The sequence below is a fragment of the Hemiscyllium ocellatum genome, chromosome 34, assembly GCF_020745735.1.
Source record: "Hemiscyllium ocellatum isolate sHemOce1 chromosome 34, sHemOce1.pat.X.cur, whole genome shotgun sequence".
Lineage (NCBI taxonomy): Eukaryota > Metazoa > Chordata > Chondrichthyes > Orectolobiformes > Hemiscylliidae > Hemiscyllium > Hemiscyllium ocellatum.
In genome coordinates this window covers 8767286-8786887 of record NC_083434.1, presented here as the reverse complement: position 1 = coordinate 8786887, position 19602 = coordinate 8767286, and the positions used below count along the sequence as shown (strand labels likewise).

The 19602-nt window shown below is 42.7% G+C and overlaps 1 protein-coding gene across 3 annotated transcripts in view; it reads right to left on the bottom strand.

Annotated features, from left to right (window-relative positions):
* LOC132832127 (F-actin-uncapping protein LRRC16A-like) overlaps positions 1-19602 on the bottom strand; it is a 458164-nt gene that overhangs the window by 88981 nt on the left and 349581 nt on the right. For all 3 annotated transcript variants that reach the window (XM_060849857.1, XM_060849859.1, XM_060849860.1), the window contains exons 27-28: positions 9506-9681; positions 3069-3156 (exon numbers count right to left, since the gene is read on the bottom strand). In XM_060849857.1, the coding sequence (XP_060705840.1) occupies positions 3069-3156; positions 9506-9681 (264 nt within the window). The remainder of the gene's footprint in view (positions 1-3068; positions 3157-9505; positions 9682-19602) is intronic.

Below are 19602 nucleotides of genomic sequence, written 5' to 3'. Positions count from 1 at the left end.
TATCCATGCCCCTCATGATTTTATAAACCTCGATAAGATCACCCCTCAACCTCCAAAGCTTCAGGGAAACCGGCCCCAGCCTGTTCAGCCTCTCCTTGTAGCTCAAATCCTCCAACCCTGGTAATATCCTTGTAAATCTTTTCTGAACCCTTTCAAGTTTCACAACATCTTTCCAATAGGAAGGAGACCAGAATTATACACAATATTCCAAAGGTGGCCTAACCAATGTCCTGTACAGCCGCAACATGACCTCCCAACTCCTGTACTCAATACTCTGACCAATAAAGGAAAGCATACCAAACGCCTTCTTCACTACCCTATCTACCTGCGACTCTACTTTCAAAGAACTATGAACCTGCACTCCAAGGTCTCTTTGTTCAGCAACACTCTCCAGGACCTAACCATTAAGTTGATAAGTCTTGCTCACATCCAAATCATTTATATAACTGACGAAAAGCAGTGGACCCAACACCAATCCTTGCAGCACTGGTCACAGGCCCCCAGTCTGAAAAACAACCCTCCACCACCACTCTGTCTTCTAGCTTCGAGCCAGTTCTGTATCCAAATGGCTAATTCTCCCTGTATTCCATGAGACCGCACCTTGCTAACCAGTCTCCTATGAGAAAACTTGTCGAATGATTTACTGAAGCCCACATAGATCACGTCTACCGCTCTGTCCTCATCAATCCTCTTTGTTCCTTCTTTAAAACACTCAATCAAGTTTGTGAGACATGATTTCCCATGCACAAAGCCATGTTGACTATCCCTAATCAGTCCTTGCCTTTCCAATTCATGTAAACCCTGTCCCTCAGGACTCCCTCCAACAACTTACCCACTACCGACGTCAGGCTCACTGGTCTATAGTTCCCTGGCTTGTCCTTACTACCCTTCTTAAACAGTGGCACCACGTTAGCCAACCTCCAGATCTCCGGCACCTCACCTGTGGCTATCAATGATACAAATATCCCAGCAAGAGGTCCAGCAATCACTTCCCTCGTATCCCACAGAGTTCAAGGGTACACCTGATCAGGTCCCAGGAATTTATCCACTTTTATGCTTTTCGAGACACCCAGCACCTCCTCCTCTGTAATACGGACATTTTTCAAGATGTCACTATCTACTTCCCCATATTCTACATCTTCCATGTCCTTTTCCACAATAAACACTGATGCACAATACTTGTTTAGTATCTCCCCTGTTTCATGCAGCTTGACATATAGGCTGCCTTGCTGATCTTTGAGGGGCCCTATTCTCTCCCTAGTCACCCTTTTGTCCTTAAAATATTTATAAAAACCCTTTGGATTCTCCTTAATTCTATTTGCTAAAGCTATCTCATGACCCCTTTTGCCCTCCTGATTTCCCTCTTAAGTATAAGAGGGTGCCACCCAACCTTTGGGTGGCACGGTGGCACAGTGGTTAGCACTGCTGCCTCACAGCGCCTGTAGACCCGGGTTCAATTCCCGACTCAGGCGACTGACTGTGTGGAGTTTGCACGTTCTCCCCGTGTCTGCGTGGGTTTCCTCCGGCTGCTCCGGTTTCCTCCCACAGTCCAAAGATGTGCGGGTCAGGTGAATTGGCCACGCTAAATTGCCCGTAGTGTTAGGTAAGGGGTAATATGTAGGGGTATGGGTGGGTTGCGCTTCGGCGGGTCGGTGTGGACTTGTTGGGCCGAAGGGCCTGTTTCCACACTAAGTCTAATCTATACGCCTACTTCCTTTATACTCTTCTAAGGATTCACTCGATCTATCCTGTCCACACCTGACATATGCTTCCTTCTTTTTCTTAACTAAGCCCCCTATTTCTTTAGTCATCCAGCATTCCCTATACCTACCAGTCTTTCCTTTCACCCTGACAGGAATATACTTTCTCTGGATTCTCGTTATCTTATTTTTTGAAGGCTTCCCATTTTCCAGCCATCCAGAGTGTAAGTTGGTAAACAGTGAGGCAGTACACTGGCAAGAGAATAGTGGGCACAGCTGGAAGGTAAGTGGGAGAGAGAACAATGAGTCAGGTGTAGAGTGTCCATGCGGTGTGGTCAGTCAGGTGCTTGTGCAGGGGCTTGGTGGTCAGTGAGTGTTTCAGGTTTCAGTGATGCCATGATGATATTTAATCTTCTAACTTTCCTGGGTAACTCCAAAGGTGAACGGGTTAGAAACCTTGACAGCCTTTACCTCCAAGTCAAGAGCTGGGAGCTTTTTCATGCTGGGTAACTGCCCTTGGAGGCTTAAGCTTCTTAATCATGTTCCAGTACTCCTGAGAGTAGCTGATGCAAATCTTTTCAGGCATGCCTGGTCTCTGACTATCTGAAGATCTAAGTCACTATCTCTGAATTATTATGCTTCCATTGACACTGCTTCCAGGTAACACTAATTTTTTTTGGCATTGGCCAGTTTGAATGTGTGTCTTTTATCATCTAAGCTGTTAATAAATACAATGAATAGTTGAGTCCCCAATACAGACCCTTGTGGGACACCACTCTTGGTATTCTGTCAACTACAATACCTGTCCAATATCCCAAGCCTCCATCACCTTCCATTTAGTCAGTGTTCTAACCAGGTTATGTGTTTTCAATATCATAAATTTCAACTGTAGCCAAGTCTCCTACAGAAGAACTTCATCAAATATTTTCCAAAAATCTGAAAATACCATCCATTAATATTCTCCTTTCCACGATTATGGTGAGATTTTCAAAAAAAAATGGTTAGATTTGTTAGGCATGGCCGGCTTGTCAGAAATTCATGCTGACACTTTTTGATCAGCTGAACATTTTCAAGCTGTTCAGCCGGCTTATCCTTAATTATAGACTCTAGAAATTTCCCAACGACAGATGGCAGGCTAAGTGGTCTCTATTTCCCTGGTTTCATATTCTCACTTTAAGGAAGTATAAATGTTAGAGTGAAGAACAGTTTAATCATTTGCAATGCTAGTGTACTGAATTATTTTCAGTTCTGGCTTTATATACTTTTTTCTTGTCTTGTGTGTAAATTTACAATTTTCTGCGTGTTATTTCACTACATATCATGAAAATACTGCCAAATGAATGCAAACATTACAGCTCTTCCACTTACCAGTTTATGTTGTGAGCTTGAAAGTGCTTCTAAAATTTCATCTACAATATGGTCAGACAGAAACGATGCTACAGTAAGCTTGACCTCACTGCATGAAAATGGAAAGAAATAGTAACATATTAAAGGAACCTTCCGCAACCTAAAGCAAAATGCAATGTGCTTTACCAGAAATATCTTATTATGCCATGTCCTCTATTATAAGCTAAACTCAAGTCGACTTACATTCATACACATTTTCATTAATTCAAACATACTTGAGGTGGATAGTCTGAAATTAGAAGGACCCTTGTACTATATTGGGTGAGGCTGCCCAGACAGATGTACTCAGTGATTTAGGCAGCAAAGAATTAGGCTTTTTTTAAGCAAGTGAGGTTCAATCCTAGAAGGGCCTGCAAAGAACAGAACTAATATACCTTTTCTAAAAGTATCTCATAATTTCAAATAATAGATTTAACAAGATTTTTACATTATGCCTTTTAAAATTTGCCATAATAATATTGGACTGATTTGAAACAAAGACAAACTACGCCTAGGAAAGACTTGGTTGAACTGTGCAAAACATTAACTTTTCCTCAGGATTTCTTCTGTGCAATGGCTTTATCATCATCATCTGTACTATTCAATCGTTATGATTTGGAGATGCCGGTGTTGGACTGGGGTTTATAAAGTTAAAAATCACACAACACCAGGCTATATTCAACAGGTTTATTTGGAAGCACTAGCTTTCAGAGTGCTGCTCCTTCATCAGGTGGTTGTGGAGTATAAGATATACTGTTGGAATATAACTTGGTGTTGTGTGATTTTTAACTTTATTCAACTGTTAACATCTAAGTAGAAATCTTAAATTGAGCTTAGGATTGTAATGATATTATTCACATTGCTTGCCCTAGTCAAGAGCAATCATTTCCCATACTGCCATACAAAATCCACAAACGAGAGCTGTAAGTGTTAATGTCTGCAGCGTAAATGTTCCAATCATTTAAACAAATATTTTAAAAAATAGCAATTCCATAAAAAGACAGACTTTGAAGTTTTTCGTTTAGGTAAAAATCTATTATATTTCCGAAATCATACACTATTCCTTTTGGATATTTAATGAATGTGAAAAATAACGTGTGTCGTTTGAAGGATCAAAACATCATGCAGAATGATGTGACTTGTTCATACACAATTCCTAAATGTCTTTGTGAACAAAACTGAAGTGTGCATTTAAGAAAGGCCATTTATTTCACAAATTGCTTTAAAAAAATTGTATTTCAAAAGATCATCATATAGTCAGTTGATGAACGAATGAGATTTATTTTGAAGATGTTCAGGGAAGGTGTTGGCAGAGTGGCAATGTCACTGGGCGTGTATTTCAGAGGCCCAGTCTATCACAAAGCTGCATCATGGCAGCTAATAACATTTAAATTTAATGTCCAGAATTAACATGAATTAAGAGCTAATCTTGGTAATGTTGACCTTTAGACTGTTGTTGATAGCTGCAAAAAAAATCATTTGGTTCGCTAATGTCTTTTTAGGATGGAAAGCTGCCGTCCTTACCTGAACTGGCATAGATGTACTCCACACCCACAGCAATGTCGCTGACTCTTAACTGCCCTCTGAAAATGCCCGAGCAAGACACTTAGTACCACAGCAATTTGGAATGGTTAATAATTATCGGCTTTGCTACTGAAGTCCACGTTCCATGAGAAAAAGCAGTGTACATTTCGGGGACCAGTGGATGTGATGTGTTTATTTAGATTTGTTAAAATAATTTTATGAGATGCCAAATGAAAATTTGCTACAAAAGATAAAGGGGTACGTAAAGGATTGATTAAAAGGTCAGAAAATGAAAATAGGAATTAACAGATAATTTTCTGCTTGGCAGATTGTTACTGGTGTGGGGGTATAAAGTTGTCTCAGCTATTTACAGTTTATACATTTCATATTCATGTAAGATGCCTTTTAAATGTTGTAATTGTACCCACCTCCACCACTTCCTCTGGCAGCTCACTCTACATATTCTGCAGGAAATGTTGCCCCTTAGGTCCCCTTTAAATTTTCCCCCTTTTACCTTAAATCTATGGTCATTTAAACGGGCAATGGATAGGCATAAGGAGGAAAGTGGGCTAGTGCAGGTTAGGTGGGCTTGGATCGGCGCAACATCGAGGGCCGAAGGGCCTGTACTGCGCTGTATTTTTCTATGTTCTATCTATGCTCTCTAATTTTGGACTCCCCTACAATGGGAAAAAAAGACCTTGGCTATTCACCCTATTTATGCCCCTCACAATTTTATAAACCCCGATGAAGTCACCTGTCCACCTCCAAGCCTCCAGGAAAAATAGGAGGAAGTGAGGACTGCAGATGCTGGAGAGCCAGAGTTGAAAAATGTGGTGCTGGAAAAACACAGCAGGCCAGGCAGCATCCGAGGAGCAGAAGAATCTACCCTTCTTCAGGAATGAGGCTGGTGTGCCAAGCCGGCTGAGATAAAGGCTAGGGGGGAGGGAATTTGGGGGAGGGGCCCTGGGAATACGATAGGTGGAAGGAGGTGAAGGTGAGGGTGATAGGCCGGAGGGGGGGTGGGCGCGGAGAGATCAGGAAGAAGATTGCAGGTCAAGAGGGCAGTTGAATCAGAGGGTTGGGACTGAGATAATGTGGGGGGGGGGGGAAGGGAAATGAGGAAACTGGAGAAATCTACATTCATCCCGTGTGGTTGGAGGGTTCCTAGGCAGAAGATGAGGTGTTCTTCCTCCAGGCGTCATGAGGCCAGGGTCTGGCGATGGAGGTGGCCAAGGAGCTGCATGTCATTGGCGGAGTGGGAGGGGAGCTAAAGTGTTCAGCCACGGGGCGGTCGGGTTGGTTGGTGCGGGTGCCCCAGAGGTGTTCCCTGAAACGTTCCGCAAGTAGGCGGCCTGTCTCCCCAATATAGAGGAGACCACATCGGGTGCAGCAGATACAGTAAATGATGCGCGTGGAAGTGCAGGTGAATTTGCGATGGATATAGAAGGATCCCTTGGGACCTTGGAGGGAGCTGAGGGGGGAGGTGTGGGCGCAAGTTTTGCACTTCTTGCGGTTGCAGGGAAAGGTGCCGGGAGTGGAGGTTGGGTTGGTGGGGGGTGTGGACCTGACAAGGGAGTCGCAGAGGGAGTGGTCTCTCCTGAATGCTGATAGGGGTGGGGAGGGAAATATATCCCTGGTGGTGGGGTCTGTCTGGAGGTGGCAGAAATGACGGAGGATGATACGATGTATCTGGAGATTGGTGGGTTGGAAGGTCAGGACCAGTGGGGTTCTGTCCTGGTGGTGATTGGAGGGGCGGGATTCAAGGGCGAAGGTGTGGGAAGTGGAGGAGACGTGGTGGAGAGCGTCGTCGACCACGTTGGAGGGGAAATTGCGGTCTTTGAAGAAGGAGGCCATTTGAGTCGTTCGGTAGTGGAATTGGTCCTCCTGGGGAGCAGATACAGTGGAGGCGGAGGAATTGGGAATACGGGATGGTGTTTTTACAGGGGCCAGGGTGGGAGGAGGTATAGTCTAGGTAGCTGTGGGAGTCGGTCGGTTTGTAGTAAATGTCTGTGTTGAGTCAGTCGCTCGAGATAGAAATGGAGAGGTCTAGGAAGGGGAGGGAGGAGTCTGAGATGGTCCGGGTAAATTTGAGGTCGGGGTGGAAGGTGTTAGTAAAGTGGATGAATTATTAAACCTCCTCGTGGGAGCACGAGGCAGCGCCGATACAGTCATTGATGTAGCGGAGGAAAATGTGGGTGCTGGTGCCAGTGTAGCTGCGGAAGATGGACTGTTCCACATATCCTACGAAGAGACAGGCATAGCTGGGGCCCATGCGGGTGCCCATGGCTACTCCTTTGGTTTGGAGGAAGTGGGAGGATTGGAAAGAGAAGTTGTTAAGAATGAGGACCAGTTCAGTCAGTCGAAGGAGTGTGTCAGTGGAAGGGTACTGGTTGGGTCGGCGGGAGAGGAAGAAGCGGGGGGCTTGGAGGCCTTCATGATGGGGATGGAAGTGTACAGGGACTGGATGTCCATTGTGAATATAAGGCGTTGGGGGCCGGAAAAGCAAAATTCATGGAGGAGGTGGAGATCGTGGGTGGTGTCCTGAACGTAGGTGGGGAGTTCTTGGACTAAGGGGGACAGGACAGTGTCAAGGTGTACAGAGGTGAGTTCAGTGGGGCAGGAGCAGGCTGAGACAATGGGTTGGCCAGGCAGTCGGGTTTGTGGATTTTGGGCAGGAGGTAGAAACAGGCGGTGCGGGGTTGTGGGACTATGAGGTCAGAGGTGGTGGATGGGAGATCCCTTGAGGTGATGAAGTTATGCATGGTCTGGGAGATGATGGTTTGGTGGTGGGAGGTGGGGTCATGGTCAAGGGGGCAGTAGGAGGAGGTGCCTGCGAGTTGGCGTCTAGCTTCAGCGGTGTAAAGATCTGTGCGCCAAACTACCACTGTGCCTCCCTTGTCTGCCGGTTTGATGGTGAAGTTAGGGTTGGAGCGGAGGGAGTGGAGGGCTGCACGTTGTGAGGGTGAGAAGTTGGAGTGGGTGAGAGGGGTGGACAGGTTGAGGCGATCAATGTCGCGGTGGCAGTTGGATATGAAGAGATCGAGGGCGGGTAAGAGACCAACATGGGGTGTCCAGGAGGATGGGGTGTGTTGGAGGCGGGGGAAGGGATCATCAGAGGGTGGGCGAGAGTCCTGGTTGAAGAAGTAGGCGCGGAGGTGAAGGCGGCGGAAGAAATGCTCGATATCTAGCCGCGTGTCGAGCTCATTGATCTCGGAGAGTAGCGGGATGAAGGTGAGACCTCTGCTGAGGACTGATCATTCATCCTCAGAGAGGGGGAGATCTGGAGGGATAGTGAAAATATGGCAGGGCTGGGAGCTATTCCGGGAGCGTAGGGGGATGAAGGTGAGGCTTCTGCCGAGGATTCCGGGAGCATAGGGGGATGAAGGTGAGGCCTCTGCTGAGGAAAAATAGCCCCAGTCTATTCAGCCTCACTGTATAATTCAAATACTTCAGCCACAGCAACATCCTTGTAAATCTTTTCTGAACCTTTTCAAGTTTCACGACATCTTTCCTATAGCAGGGAGACCAGAACTAAATGGCCTAACCAATGTTCTGTACAGACACAACATGACCTCCCAACTCCTGTACTCAATACACTGACCATTAAAGGCAAGGGCACCAAATGCCTTCTTCAGTATCCTGATAACCTGTGACTCCACTTTGGAGGAACTGTGAACTCCTTGGTCTCTTCTGTTTGGCAACATTCCCCAGGACCTTACCATTAATTGTATAAAAACCTGCTCTGATTTGCTTTTCCAAAATGCGCACCTCACATTTATCTAAATTAAACTCCATCTGCCACTCCTCAGCTCATTGACCAATCTGATCAAGATCCCGTTGTACTTTGAGGCAACCTTCTTCACTGTCCACTGCACCTCCAATTTTGGTGTTGTCTGCAAACTTACTAACTATACCTCTTATATTCACTTCCAAATTATTTATATAAATGACAAAAAACTGTGGGCCTATCACTGGTTCTTGCGGCACATGCTAGTCACAGGCCAGAAGTCCAAAAGCAACCTTCCACCACTTTGCTCTGTCTTCTATGTTCAAGCCAATTTTGTATCCAATTCGCTAGTTCTCCTTGGATTCCACATGATCTAACCTTGCTAACCAGTCTACCATGCAGAACCTTATCGAACACCTTGCTGAAGTCCATAACGAAGACAACATCCACCACTCTGCTTTCTCGAATCTTCTTTGTAACTTCTTTAAGATACTCAGTCACGTTTGTGTGACAGGATTTCCCATGTTGACTATCCTTAATCAGTCCTTGCCTTTCCAAATATATCTCAACCCTGTTCCTCAGAATCCCTTAGAACAATTTACCCACCACTGACATCAGGCTCACCTGTCTATTGCTTCCTGGCTTTTCCTCACCACTTCTCATAAATAATGGCAATACATTAGCCACCTTCCAGTCTTCTGTCACCTCATCATGGCTATTAATGATCCAAATATCTCAGCAAAGTGCCCAATAATCACTCTTTCATTAATGAGTCCCAGAATCTATGGAACTCATTTGAATGCCTCAGATGAAAGAATCCACAGGATAAAAAAGGTTCCTCCCAAGCAACCCTCGAGCTATTATTCGGCACTTTGGATCGATACTTCAACTTCTGCAATTAATAATGATGCTTACCATCTACCAAGAGCTAGGTTAGTTTTCATAACAAATTCACATCACTAACAAAACAAAATGCTGCAGATTATAAAGTTAAAGCCTATCTTCAAGTATAAGAATAGATCAGTGGTTCTATCAGAGAGGCTGAATTTAAAAATTAAGTCACACTGAATTTGAAGTCTCAATTGTTCATATAATTTGAAACTTACTTTTAATGCATCAGGAAAGCTAATATTACAACAATCTACAATACAATGAAACATAAAAATACCTGATTTTGTTAAGAATATCGATACCAGATTGCTCAAGTAGAACATTCTTGACGAAAGTCCGGGGAATGGAAACTTTCTCGGTACTGGCCTCTATCAAATCCTGGCGTAGATGGGCTTTTCTCATCACATGAGGACATAGTCCCTCAGCTACATCCACCATGGACTCCAACATAGTCTATAAAGCAAAGAGGGAACAATTCAAAGGCAGAAGGAGATTTAAGAGTTCTTTACTTTGAAAAACTATAGTCAATGATACTAGTGTTTAAATAAGGAGTGAGCTGAAATTTAATTAAGGCAAGCTAATGAAGCACATGTTTCAAGTAGCTTTATCAGAAAGGGGCAAAACCCAATGCTCCATCAATTAAATAATCATCCATTAAAGGCTGAGGGAAATTCTAAAAAAAATCCATAAACAAACAAATATCAGAATAATCAATCTCCACAGCCTTGTTCTTCTTGGTGAAAGAGATCAAACCTATCACTTGATACAGTCTTAAATCACAGAAAATACTGAATTGAAGTTCCCTTCTATAAAATTTCTAAAGGAGTTTAAAAGAAAAATATGTTGAACAACTCACAATACAATAAAATCACTGGTGTCCTTCAGGGAAGGGAATTCTGTGCTTACATCATCTTACCTACATGTGATTCTAGACCCACAGCAATGTAGCTGACTCTTAACTGCCAATTAGGCATGGGCAACAAATGAATGTGTGTGAATATGAGACACCATCATGTAACCAGGTCATACCTCAGACAAGGGGGAAGAGGTTGAGAAGGACAGTCTTCATGCTAACCTCGGACGGTGATGGGAACTGAACCCATGCTGCTGGCATCACACTGCTTTGAAAAACAACCAATCAGCTTACAGAGCCCATGCTAGCATAGCCAGCAATGCCCACATTCCATGAATACAAAGAAAAAAATTAATCTCAGTGCAAGTGGAACATTGCATCATTCTTTCTGGAGAGCAACCAAATCCAACTAGGGCCTGGGGAATACACACAAGTTCCAAAGTCCAACTCTCAACGCTCAAGCAACTCAGTGCTACTCACACAGTACTCTTTATGTTTGAATTGCATGTGCTGAAAGAATTTGCAATGAATTACTAAGTATAGCTGTGTCATTGGTAAATAAATCCTAAATCAAAACACCAAAATGCATTTGGTCAAATAGCTAATCCTATCTCTACATTTGTTGTTTCATGAGCCTTTGTATCAAAGTTTTGACTTGGTACCAAGTACAATTTGGCGCATTTTATATTACCTTATTCAACAACTTTAAGTTTAGCAAATCAGCTGTTATTTTGAAGCACAATAAGTTACATTGCAATAATTGCCTACTGGGACAATTAGATCAATTTTCTGGACAGCTGGTTTGCTGTTCAGAGGGACACTAACAGCATGGTTTCAATTCCCACACCAGCTGAAGTTATCATGAAGGACTCACCTTCTCAACCTCTCTTTTTACTAAAGGTGTGTTGACCCTCAGGTTAAAACATGACCAGTTGTCTCTCTCTCTAATGGGAGAGCACTCTTATGGTATAGTAAGGCTATGGAACTTCACTTTGTTTTACTATTCAATCTTTAAAGAGGATAGGCAAAAAAGGAAAGGGTGGGATGGCATTGTTAGTGAAAAATTAAATCCATGCAATAGTGATGAAGGGTATTGTGCATAAAATAGAGCAGAGAAGCAACAAGGAATGGAAAACATTTGTGGAATTGTCATAAGCCTTCAACCAGTAGTGGTAAGGTGGAAAGCATCAGGAAATGACAGATGCATCCAACAACGGTGTTACAGAAATCATGGGTGATTTTAGTCTACATATAGAATAGGGAAGCCAAATCAGGAATAATGGTGTGGTGGATGAATTCCTAGGTCGTGTACAAAATGTTACCTTTAGACAAGAAGGTTGAGGAACTAACCAAGCAACAGGGTATTCTGGATTTGATTTTGTGCAATGAGATGGGGTTAGTCAATCTTTATGAGAGGTCCTTTAGGAAAGAGTGACCATAAATGGATAAATTATTCTTTAGAATAGAAGGGGAAGTTGTCCAATCTGAAAATTGGGCCTTGAAACTAAACAAAGGAAACTGCAAAGGTATGAGGGGTGACTTGGCTACAATAGAGTGGGTAAATGTCATTAAAAGGCATGACTGGGGATAGGCAATCATTAATATTTAAGGAAAAAAATGAAAGCATTGCAATAATTATGCATTCTTTTCCAGCGAATAAAGAACAGGAAAAAGTAGCCCAACTGGTTAGCAAAAGAAATTAAGCATAGTACCAGATCCAAAGAGTACCTATAAAAAGTTGCTAGAAAAAGTAGTAAGCTTAAGGACTGGGAATTGTTTAGAATTCAGCAAGAGAGGATCAAGGAAGTTAGAGGGGAAAAAACCAAGTATAAAAGTAAACATGCTAGACATGAGAAAATTAGACATTAAAAGGTTTGGTAAGAAAACGAAATCACTACAGACAAATGTAGGCCCCTTACTGTCTGAAATGGGAGAATATGGGACGGCACAGTGGCTCAGCAGTTAGCACTGCTGCCTCACAGCGCCAGGGACCCGGGTTCAATTCCCGCCTTGGGCAACTGTGTGGAGTTTACACATTCTCCCAGTGTCTGTGTGGGTTTCCTCCAGGTGCTCCGGTTTCCTCTCACAGTCTAAAGATGTTCAGGTTAGGTGAATTAGTCATGCTAAATTGCCCTAGTGATAGGTGCATTAGTCAGGGGTGAATGTAGGGAATGGGTCTGGGTGAGTTGCTCTTTGGAGGGTCAGAGTGGACGTGTTGGGCTGAAGGGCCTGTTTCAACACTGTAGGGAATCTAAAAATAATGGAAGACAAGGAAATGGTAAAGCAACTAAGTTAGTTCTGTCTTCACAGAAGACAACAAATAATTTCCAAGAAGTACAAGGAATGCAAGGGTCTATGTTGAAGGAGGGATTGCAAAGCAAGTTATTAGTTTAAAAACAATTCTGGAGAACCGACAGTCTGATAGTTGATACATCCCAGGGTCTGACCATTTACAACCTCTGGTACTAAAGAAGCAGGCCATGGAAACAGTGGATGACAACATTAGTTAATATCTTCCAAATTTCCATTGATTTTGTAACGGACCCGGCAGACCTGAAGGTAGCAAATGTAACTTCACTAGAGGAGGAAAAAGGAGAAAGCTGGGAATTACAGACTTGTCGGTCCGATAACAGGAGTAGGGAAAGTGTTAATGTCTGTTATAACGCCTGTGACAACAGGACATTTCAAAAACATTGATAGGATTCCACAACATGAATTTATGAAAGGGAAATTGTGTTTGAGAAATCCACTGGAATTTCTTTTGAGCACATAACGAGTGGAATAATTGAGGGAGAACTATGGACGTAATGTATTTGGATTTTCAGAAGGCTTTTGATAAAGTCCCATATAAAAAATTAATTGCAAGATTAAAGCACTGGTAACAGACTGGTATAGATTAAAATTGATTCTCACACAGGAACAATCAGAATAAATGTTTCTTTTTCTGGACTGGAGGGTGTTACACCTCACTGGGTAACACACTGAAATTTCTGAAGTCATCACAAAATGTAAAGACTTTAATGAGTATACAAAGTACCTACATTCAACAAGAATATACTATTTCTTACAGGTAAACTGACTCGAGCTACAGGTAAACAATTACAAACCAAAAATATCTAACTCTACTAGTTAAACTCTAAGCCCTTTTTTAAAATCTCTCCCTTACACACTTATGCAAACAGACAGATGTTATGAATGGAGCCTAAGACTGGGAAGGCAGTTCAGCTGCTTTGGTCCAGATTTGTTGAGATGACTCTTGTGCAGATCACAGCCCTATTTCCTCATCTTTCTTCTCAGAATGCTTTGACTTGATTGCAGGAGGCACAGGGTGACTGTTTCACATTTATAAAAGGCCCCTGGTTTATTAAAAGTCAGAGCTTTCAGCAACCAATGGAAAAATAAATACCGAATGCTGGAGAAACTCAGCAGGTCTGGCAGCATCTGAGGAGAAATTTAACATTCAAAGTCTGGTATGACTTTTCTTCAGAACAGTGAGGGGGAAGAGTGGCAGCATGCCTGTCTATATTGGGCATTACTAAGTAGTAGGCCTGAGGCTCAGAGGTTAAAGTGAGATGAACAGTTAAAAAGTGTTAAGTAGAAAAATGGGGAGAATCAAACTTGGTGGGTTTGGCAGGGACTGCAATGCAGAAAGGAAGACAGGTTGGGGAGCAACTAAAATAACAGGCAGAATATAATTCATACTGGAAAGTAATTGGCTGGCTGCTTCTACTGGAAATCTGCATGGGATCTCTGAATTCTCAACCAATCAAAGTAACAAAGCCATTATTAGTTCAACATGCCAGATCATACCTCTTCAGCCAATTTCCCGGTGATCAGGTCAGTCCTGCAGCCTGGCAGTAGGTTTTGGTAACATTGCTGGTACACGGCACTATCAAACTTACACATGCTGCATTGAGAGCCCAATATTGCAATTCGGCCAACTTCGGTAGGACGTTATCTTAGAAATTTGTGCCAGGAATCATGGAAGCTGCTATGATACCAATATCAGTAATAACTACTCTCTGCAACTATGGTTGGTGACTCTGTAATGCCATTCCTTAACGGGGTTTGCGGGGGAGGGGCAGACATGTGTGATGCATAATCCTAGCATGCTGTGTTCTGCTCTACCAAAGCCGGCAAAGAGGGGATGTGATGGATGCCGAAGAATTGGGACAGTGGCAGCAGTCTTGAGAATAGGAAGATAAAGACCTTGACCAGGAGGAACGTCATCTTCTGCATAACAGAGGGCAGTGTCATCAGGCTGGTATGTTCTCCCAGAAGTAAAAACAGCTTTCTGTTTCAAAACCAGCTGGTGTGTGTGTGTGTTTTCAGGTTCTATACCTTCTCCCCAGTGGTAGAAGTTGTAGAAAAGCATTGCCAGGGTGGGATGGATCTTTCAGAATGCTGGCAGCCTTTCCTTGACAGCAGGCCTGGTAGATGGATTCTATAGATGGGAGGTTAGCCTTTGTGATTGTCCGGGCCGAGTTCACTGCTTTCTGTAACCATCTCCGATCTTGAATGGTACAGTTGCCATACCAGGAAGTGATACATCCAGACAGAATGCTCTCTATGGCGCACCTATTGGCAAGGGTATTTGCCATCATGCCAAATTTCCTCAGGGCCTTTGTAACTAGTGCGTCCACATGAAGAGTCCAAGAAAGCTTGTTGTGGATAACCAATCCCTAGAGCTTGACACTCTCCACTCGTTCCACCTCTGTGCTGTTAATGTGGAGGGGGGCATGAGTAACATTCTGCCGAAAGTCAATAATGAGTTCCTTGGTTTTGCCGGCATCGAGAGCTAGATTGTTCTCAGTACACCATTTTTTCAGGTCTTGCTCTGTAGATCTTGTTTAACTTCAGTATTTCTAGGATTTTCTGTTTTTATGCACTGACCGTGCAAGTATTTTTTCTTTGTGTGATTAGCTGTTTGCAAGTCAAACTTGCTGTGTGAGAGCACACTACTGTTCCATGAAAGGATTCTGAATCCCAGGGTAGAGCCTCAAATATTTTTGATGACCTTTCCTTCTCCCTCAGATGCTCAAGACAAGAAGTAATTTGCTATTTTAATGTGGCAACAGTCCCACATAATTCTAGTGTTTTATTATTTGATTTTCTGAATACAAACTAATATTTTGATAAAAGAACAGTTTTATTTATTTACAATTTGTTTTCCTAAAACACAATTGAAGAAATGAGACTGTTATTTGTAGAAAGGCAACTTTCCTTACCTGTACTGGCTATAATGCGATCCTGGTCCCATTAGTTTAAATGGCGATGCTATTACACAAGTTTCTTATAACTTAGGAATTGCATGGGAATGAAACTACCACGTTATTTCAAAATTGACTGTACTAGAAACTAAAAAGTATTTTCTCAAAATGGTAACATGTGATTTATTGGATGAAACATGTACCATTAAGCTTTCATTTTTATAATTCTACATTTACTTCACTTGAATATTTTATATCCAATAGCACTGAATTCACATGTCTTCAGCTTTTCAGATTGCTTAATCCTGCCAGTCAGTTTGAAATGTATTGCTATGTTTGAATGAACACACAAAGAAATCCTAGAGATACTTATTGATGGGCCTAAAGTGTTCTGACTTTTTGTGGTAACTGTCTCTAAAAGATGCTCCATAGTACTCACTCTGCCCCTCAGGAATATCTTCCATTCAGCGCACACCTTTTAAAGAAGCTTACACCTTAAAATAACTCGTGCTTGACAGGGAATTTCTCAACGATTTGGCCACAACGCCGGGACTAATTTATTAACTGTTTAATATCGAATGAAGGATTATCTTGTGCTATACTATGATAGTTCTGCTGATATTATTGTAACGCTCAAATGTGACCAGCAGACAACACAATTCTCGCCTTTGTTCCAGAAAGTAAAAGCATCCTTCTCACTCGTAAACTCAACTGGGAAAGTTTGCACCAAAAATCTTTACTCACTCAAGTAACAGAACATGAATGGACAGACACAGTACAACAAGCCATAGATATTAGACAGTGACAAACACAGAAAATGAAACAAACTAGTCCTGCAGAAAACTAGACAAACTTACACCAAATAACAACATTGACAACACAGAAGCATGGATAAAAAAACCCATCTGATTGACCCTTAACAGACACTGAAAAAGCAGTCTTAGTAAGAGGACTAAATTACAACTGCCAGGACGGGGATAAGAAAGATTTCTTAGTAGCATTAGAAACAATACTGAAAGACAACCAACTCACAGAAGAATCTCTGCAAGCCATCAGGTAGGTAGTCACACCAACATTAAGCAGAAAAAAGGAAGGAAACACTCTCAATACACAAGAAAGGAAAGCACTGGAAAGACTAAAAAAAATGTTAACCTACCTGCAGACAAAGGACGCTTGACAGCCAGTCATTTTAAATCAAAGAGACTACATTGAGAAAGCGAACACACTACTTGCAGATACCAACACTTACCAACAAGTGACTATAGACCCGACCCCACAACTGAAGAACCAACTCTCAGCCCTACTCAAACAACTTTAGAAATCTGGAGAAATAAATAAGACTAACTTCTAAAAAATGAAACCAGACAGATCCAAAACCACGCTTCTATTCACAAAATTCACAAACCAGGAGCCCCCCTCAGACCCATAGTCTCACTACCTGGAACACCAACTTACAGACTGGCCAAGCAGCTACACCAAAGGCTAAAACACTTAGTAAAAGACTCACACCACTCCATCCACTCCACCCAAGAATTCCTGAAGACCAAAGACACCAAGATAGAAGAGGATGAAATAGTGGTCTACTTTGATGTAACACCCCTGTTCACATTCATCATTAACCTGGCCAAGGAAACACTGACTACATAGAGTCATAGAGATGTACAGTGCGGGAACAGCCCCTTCTGTCCAATCCGTCCAACTACACTATTAGAAGAACCAAAGATACATACACCAAACACCACCGACTTCATCAGCAAGGACAGTATTGTCAAGCTAGTGGATCTATGCATTACCACCCACTTCACCTTCAACAACAAAACCTACAGACATACCAACGGATCACCCACTGGATCTCTGATGTCAGGGTTCTTAGCAGAGGCAGTAATGCAGAGACTTGAACAAACAGCTTTGCCAACCATCCAACCTAAGCTTTGGGGCTGCTATGTGGATGACACCTTTGTCATCACTAAACGAAACAAATTAGAGGAAACCTTCAAGACTATCAAGAATACCCTTACTGGCATAAAATTCACTAAAGAGGAGGAAAACAACAACAAACTGCCATTCCTAGATGTCACAGTAGAGCGAACAGCCAATGGGGAACTTCAAACCAGCACCTACAGTAAAACAACACATACAAACCAAGTACTGAACTATGGAAGCAAATCATCCCAATATCCACAAATGAACTTACGTTAGAACATTTTTCAATGAGCCACCACACACTGCAGCACAGAGGAACTACGCAGAGCAGAGGAAAATCACCTATACAGTGTATTCAAAAAGAACAGGTACCCAACGAACACAGTCGCCAATTTCTCAGCAACAAACCCAAACAAGCAGAAAAGACGCGTCCAGAAACCTGAGCCACTCTCCCCTACATCAAAGACATCTCGGAAATGGCCACCAGACTACTCAGACCCTTTGGCATCATGGTAGCCCACAAACCCACTAACAAACTAAAACAGCAGCTAATGAACTTGAAAGACCCTATACAGACAACAAGCAAAGCTAATGTCATTTACAAAATATCTTGCAAGAACTGTAACAAACACTACATTGGACAAACTGGCAGAAAACTAGCCACCAGGATACATGAACATCAACTAGCCACAAAAAGATATGACTCACTCTCACTAGTATCCTTACATACGGATGAGGAAGGACACCATGTGGGACAACACATCCATCCTAGGACAAGCCAAACAAAGACACGCACAAGAATTCCTAGAAGCACGGAATTCCAACCAGAACTCTATCAACAAACACATTGACTTGGATCCCATTTACCACCTCCTGAGAAAAAGAACAGGAAATTACATCACCAAACAAAGAAACCCAAAAATATAAATAGAAAGCAGGCTAAACTATCTGCGCTTCATCTGGAGGTTCACTAAAGATGTTACCTAGTATGGTGACGAAACGTCTGAAAACTTACTTTCCAGTGCAGCGAGCAAACCTACTTCCAATAAAAGCATCTTCCAAAGGAAAAAAACTTACACCAAAGAATTACATATTCTGTCAATTTTTTGATAACAATGGCAGAGCATTATTAGGATGTTAATGTAAAGTTGCAAAAACTTTAAGTAAATCAGATTTATTATTCCCAAATACTGAATATGGATATACGCTTTGTTTCTTAAAATTGGAACATCCAAGTAATATACAGAGGAACCTTGATTATCTGAACATCAATTATCCAAATATCGGATTACGTGAAGGGGGTCTCAAGGTCCTGATAGAAACATTATGTCTAAGAGCTGTTTCAACCCTGGTCGTGTCTTTTGTTTACAGTCACAATGATTAAACACAAACTCGGCTCACTGAAACGCTGCCGACAATAGTCCTGGACAGTCCAGGCACCGTCTCCAAATGATTGACCTCCTGTCCACTCTCTCTCTCCCCTTACACTTTCCATGGATTGTGAGAAGATTTGTAGCTCGGGTGCTTGTTGTTGTGGTTCTGTTCGCCGAGCTGGGAGTTTTTGTTGCAAACGTTTCGTCCCCTTTCTAGGTGACATCTTCAGTGCTTGGGAGCCTCCTGTGAAGCGCTTCTGTGCTGATTCCTCCGGCATTTATACTGGTTTGAATCTGTTACTTCCGGTTGTCAGTTGCTGTCCACTGCAGTGGTCGGTATATAGGGTCTAGGTCTGTTGATAGAGTTTGTGGATGAGTGCCATGCCTCTAGGAATTCCCTGGCTATTCTCTGTTTGGCCTGCCCTATAATAGTGGTGTTGTCCCAATCGAATTCGTGTTGTTTGTCATCTGAGTGTATGGCTACTATGGATAGCTGGTCGTGTCGTTTGGTGGCTAGTTGGTGTTCATGGATGCGGGTTGTTAGCTGTCTTCCTGACAAACAGTAGCCATACATCAGGAGCATTTCTGAACTGACAGCCAGACTGCTGCGACCACTAGGACTCATAACAGCACAAAAACCAACAGCCACGCTCAGACAACAACTCACCAGGACAAAGGACCCGATACCCAGCATGAGCAAAACCAACGTAGTGTACAACATCCCATGCAAGGACTGCACAAAACATTACATAGGACAAACAGGAAGACAGCTAACAACCCGCATCCATGAACACCAACTAGCCACGAAACTACACGACCAGCTATCCCTAGTAGCCATACACTCAGAGGACAAACAACATGAATTTGATTGGGACAACACCACTATTATAGGGCAGGCCAAACAGAGAACAGCCAGGGAATTCCTAGAGGCATGGCACTTATCCACAAAGTCTATCAACAGACACATTGAACTAGACCCTATATACCGGCCACTGCAGCGGACAGCAACTGACAA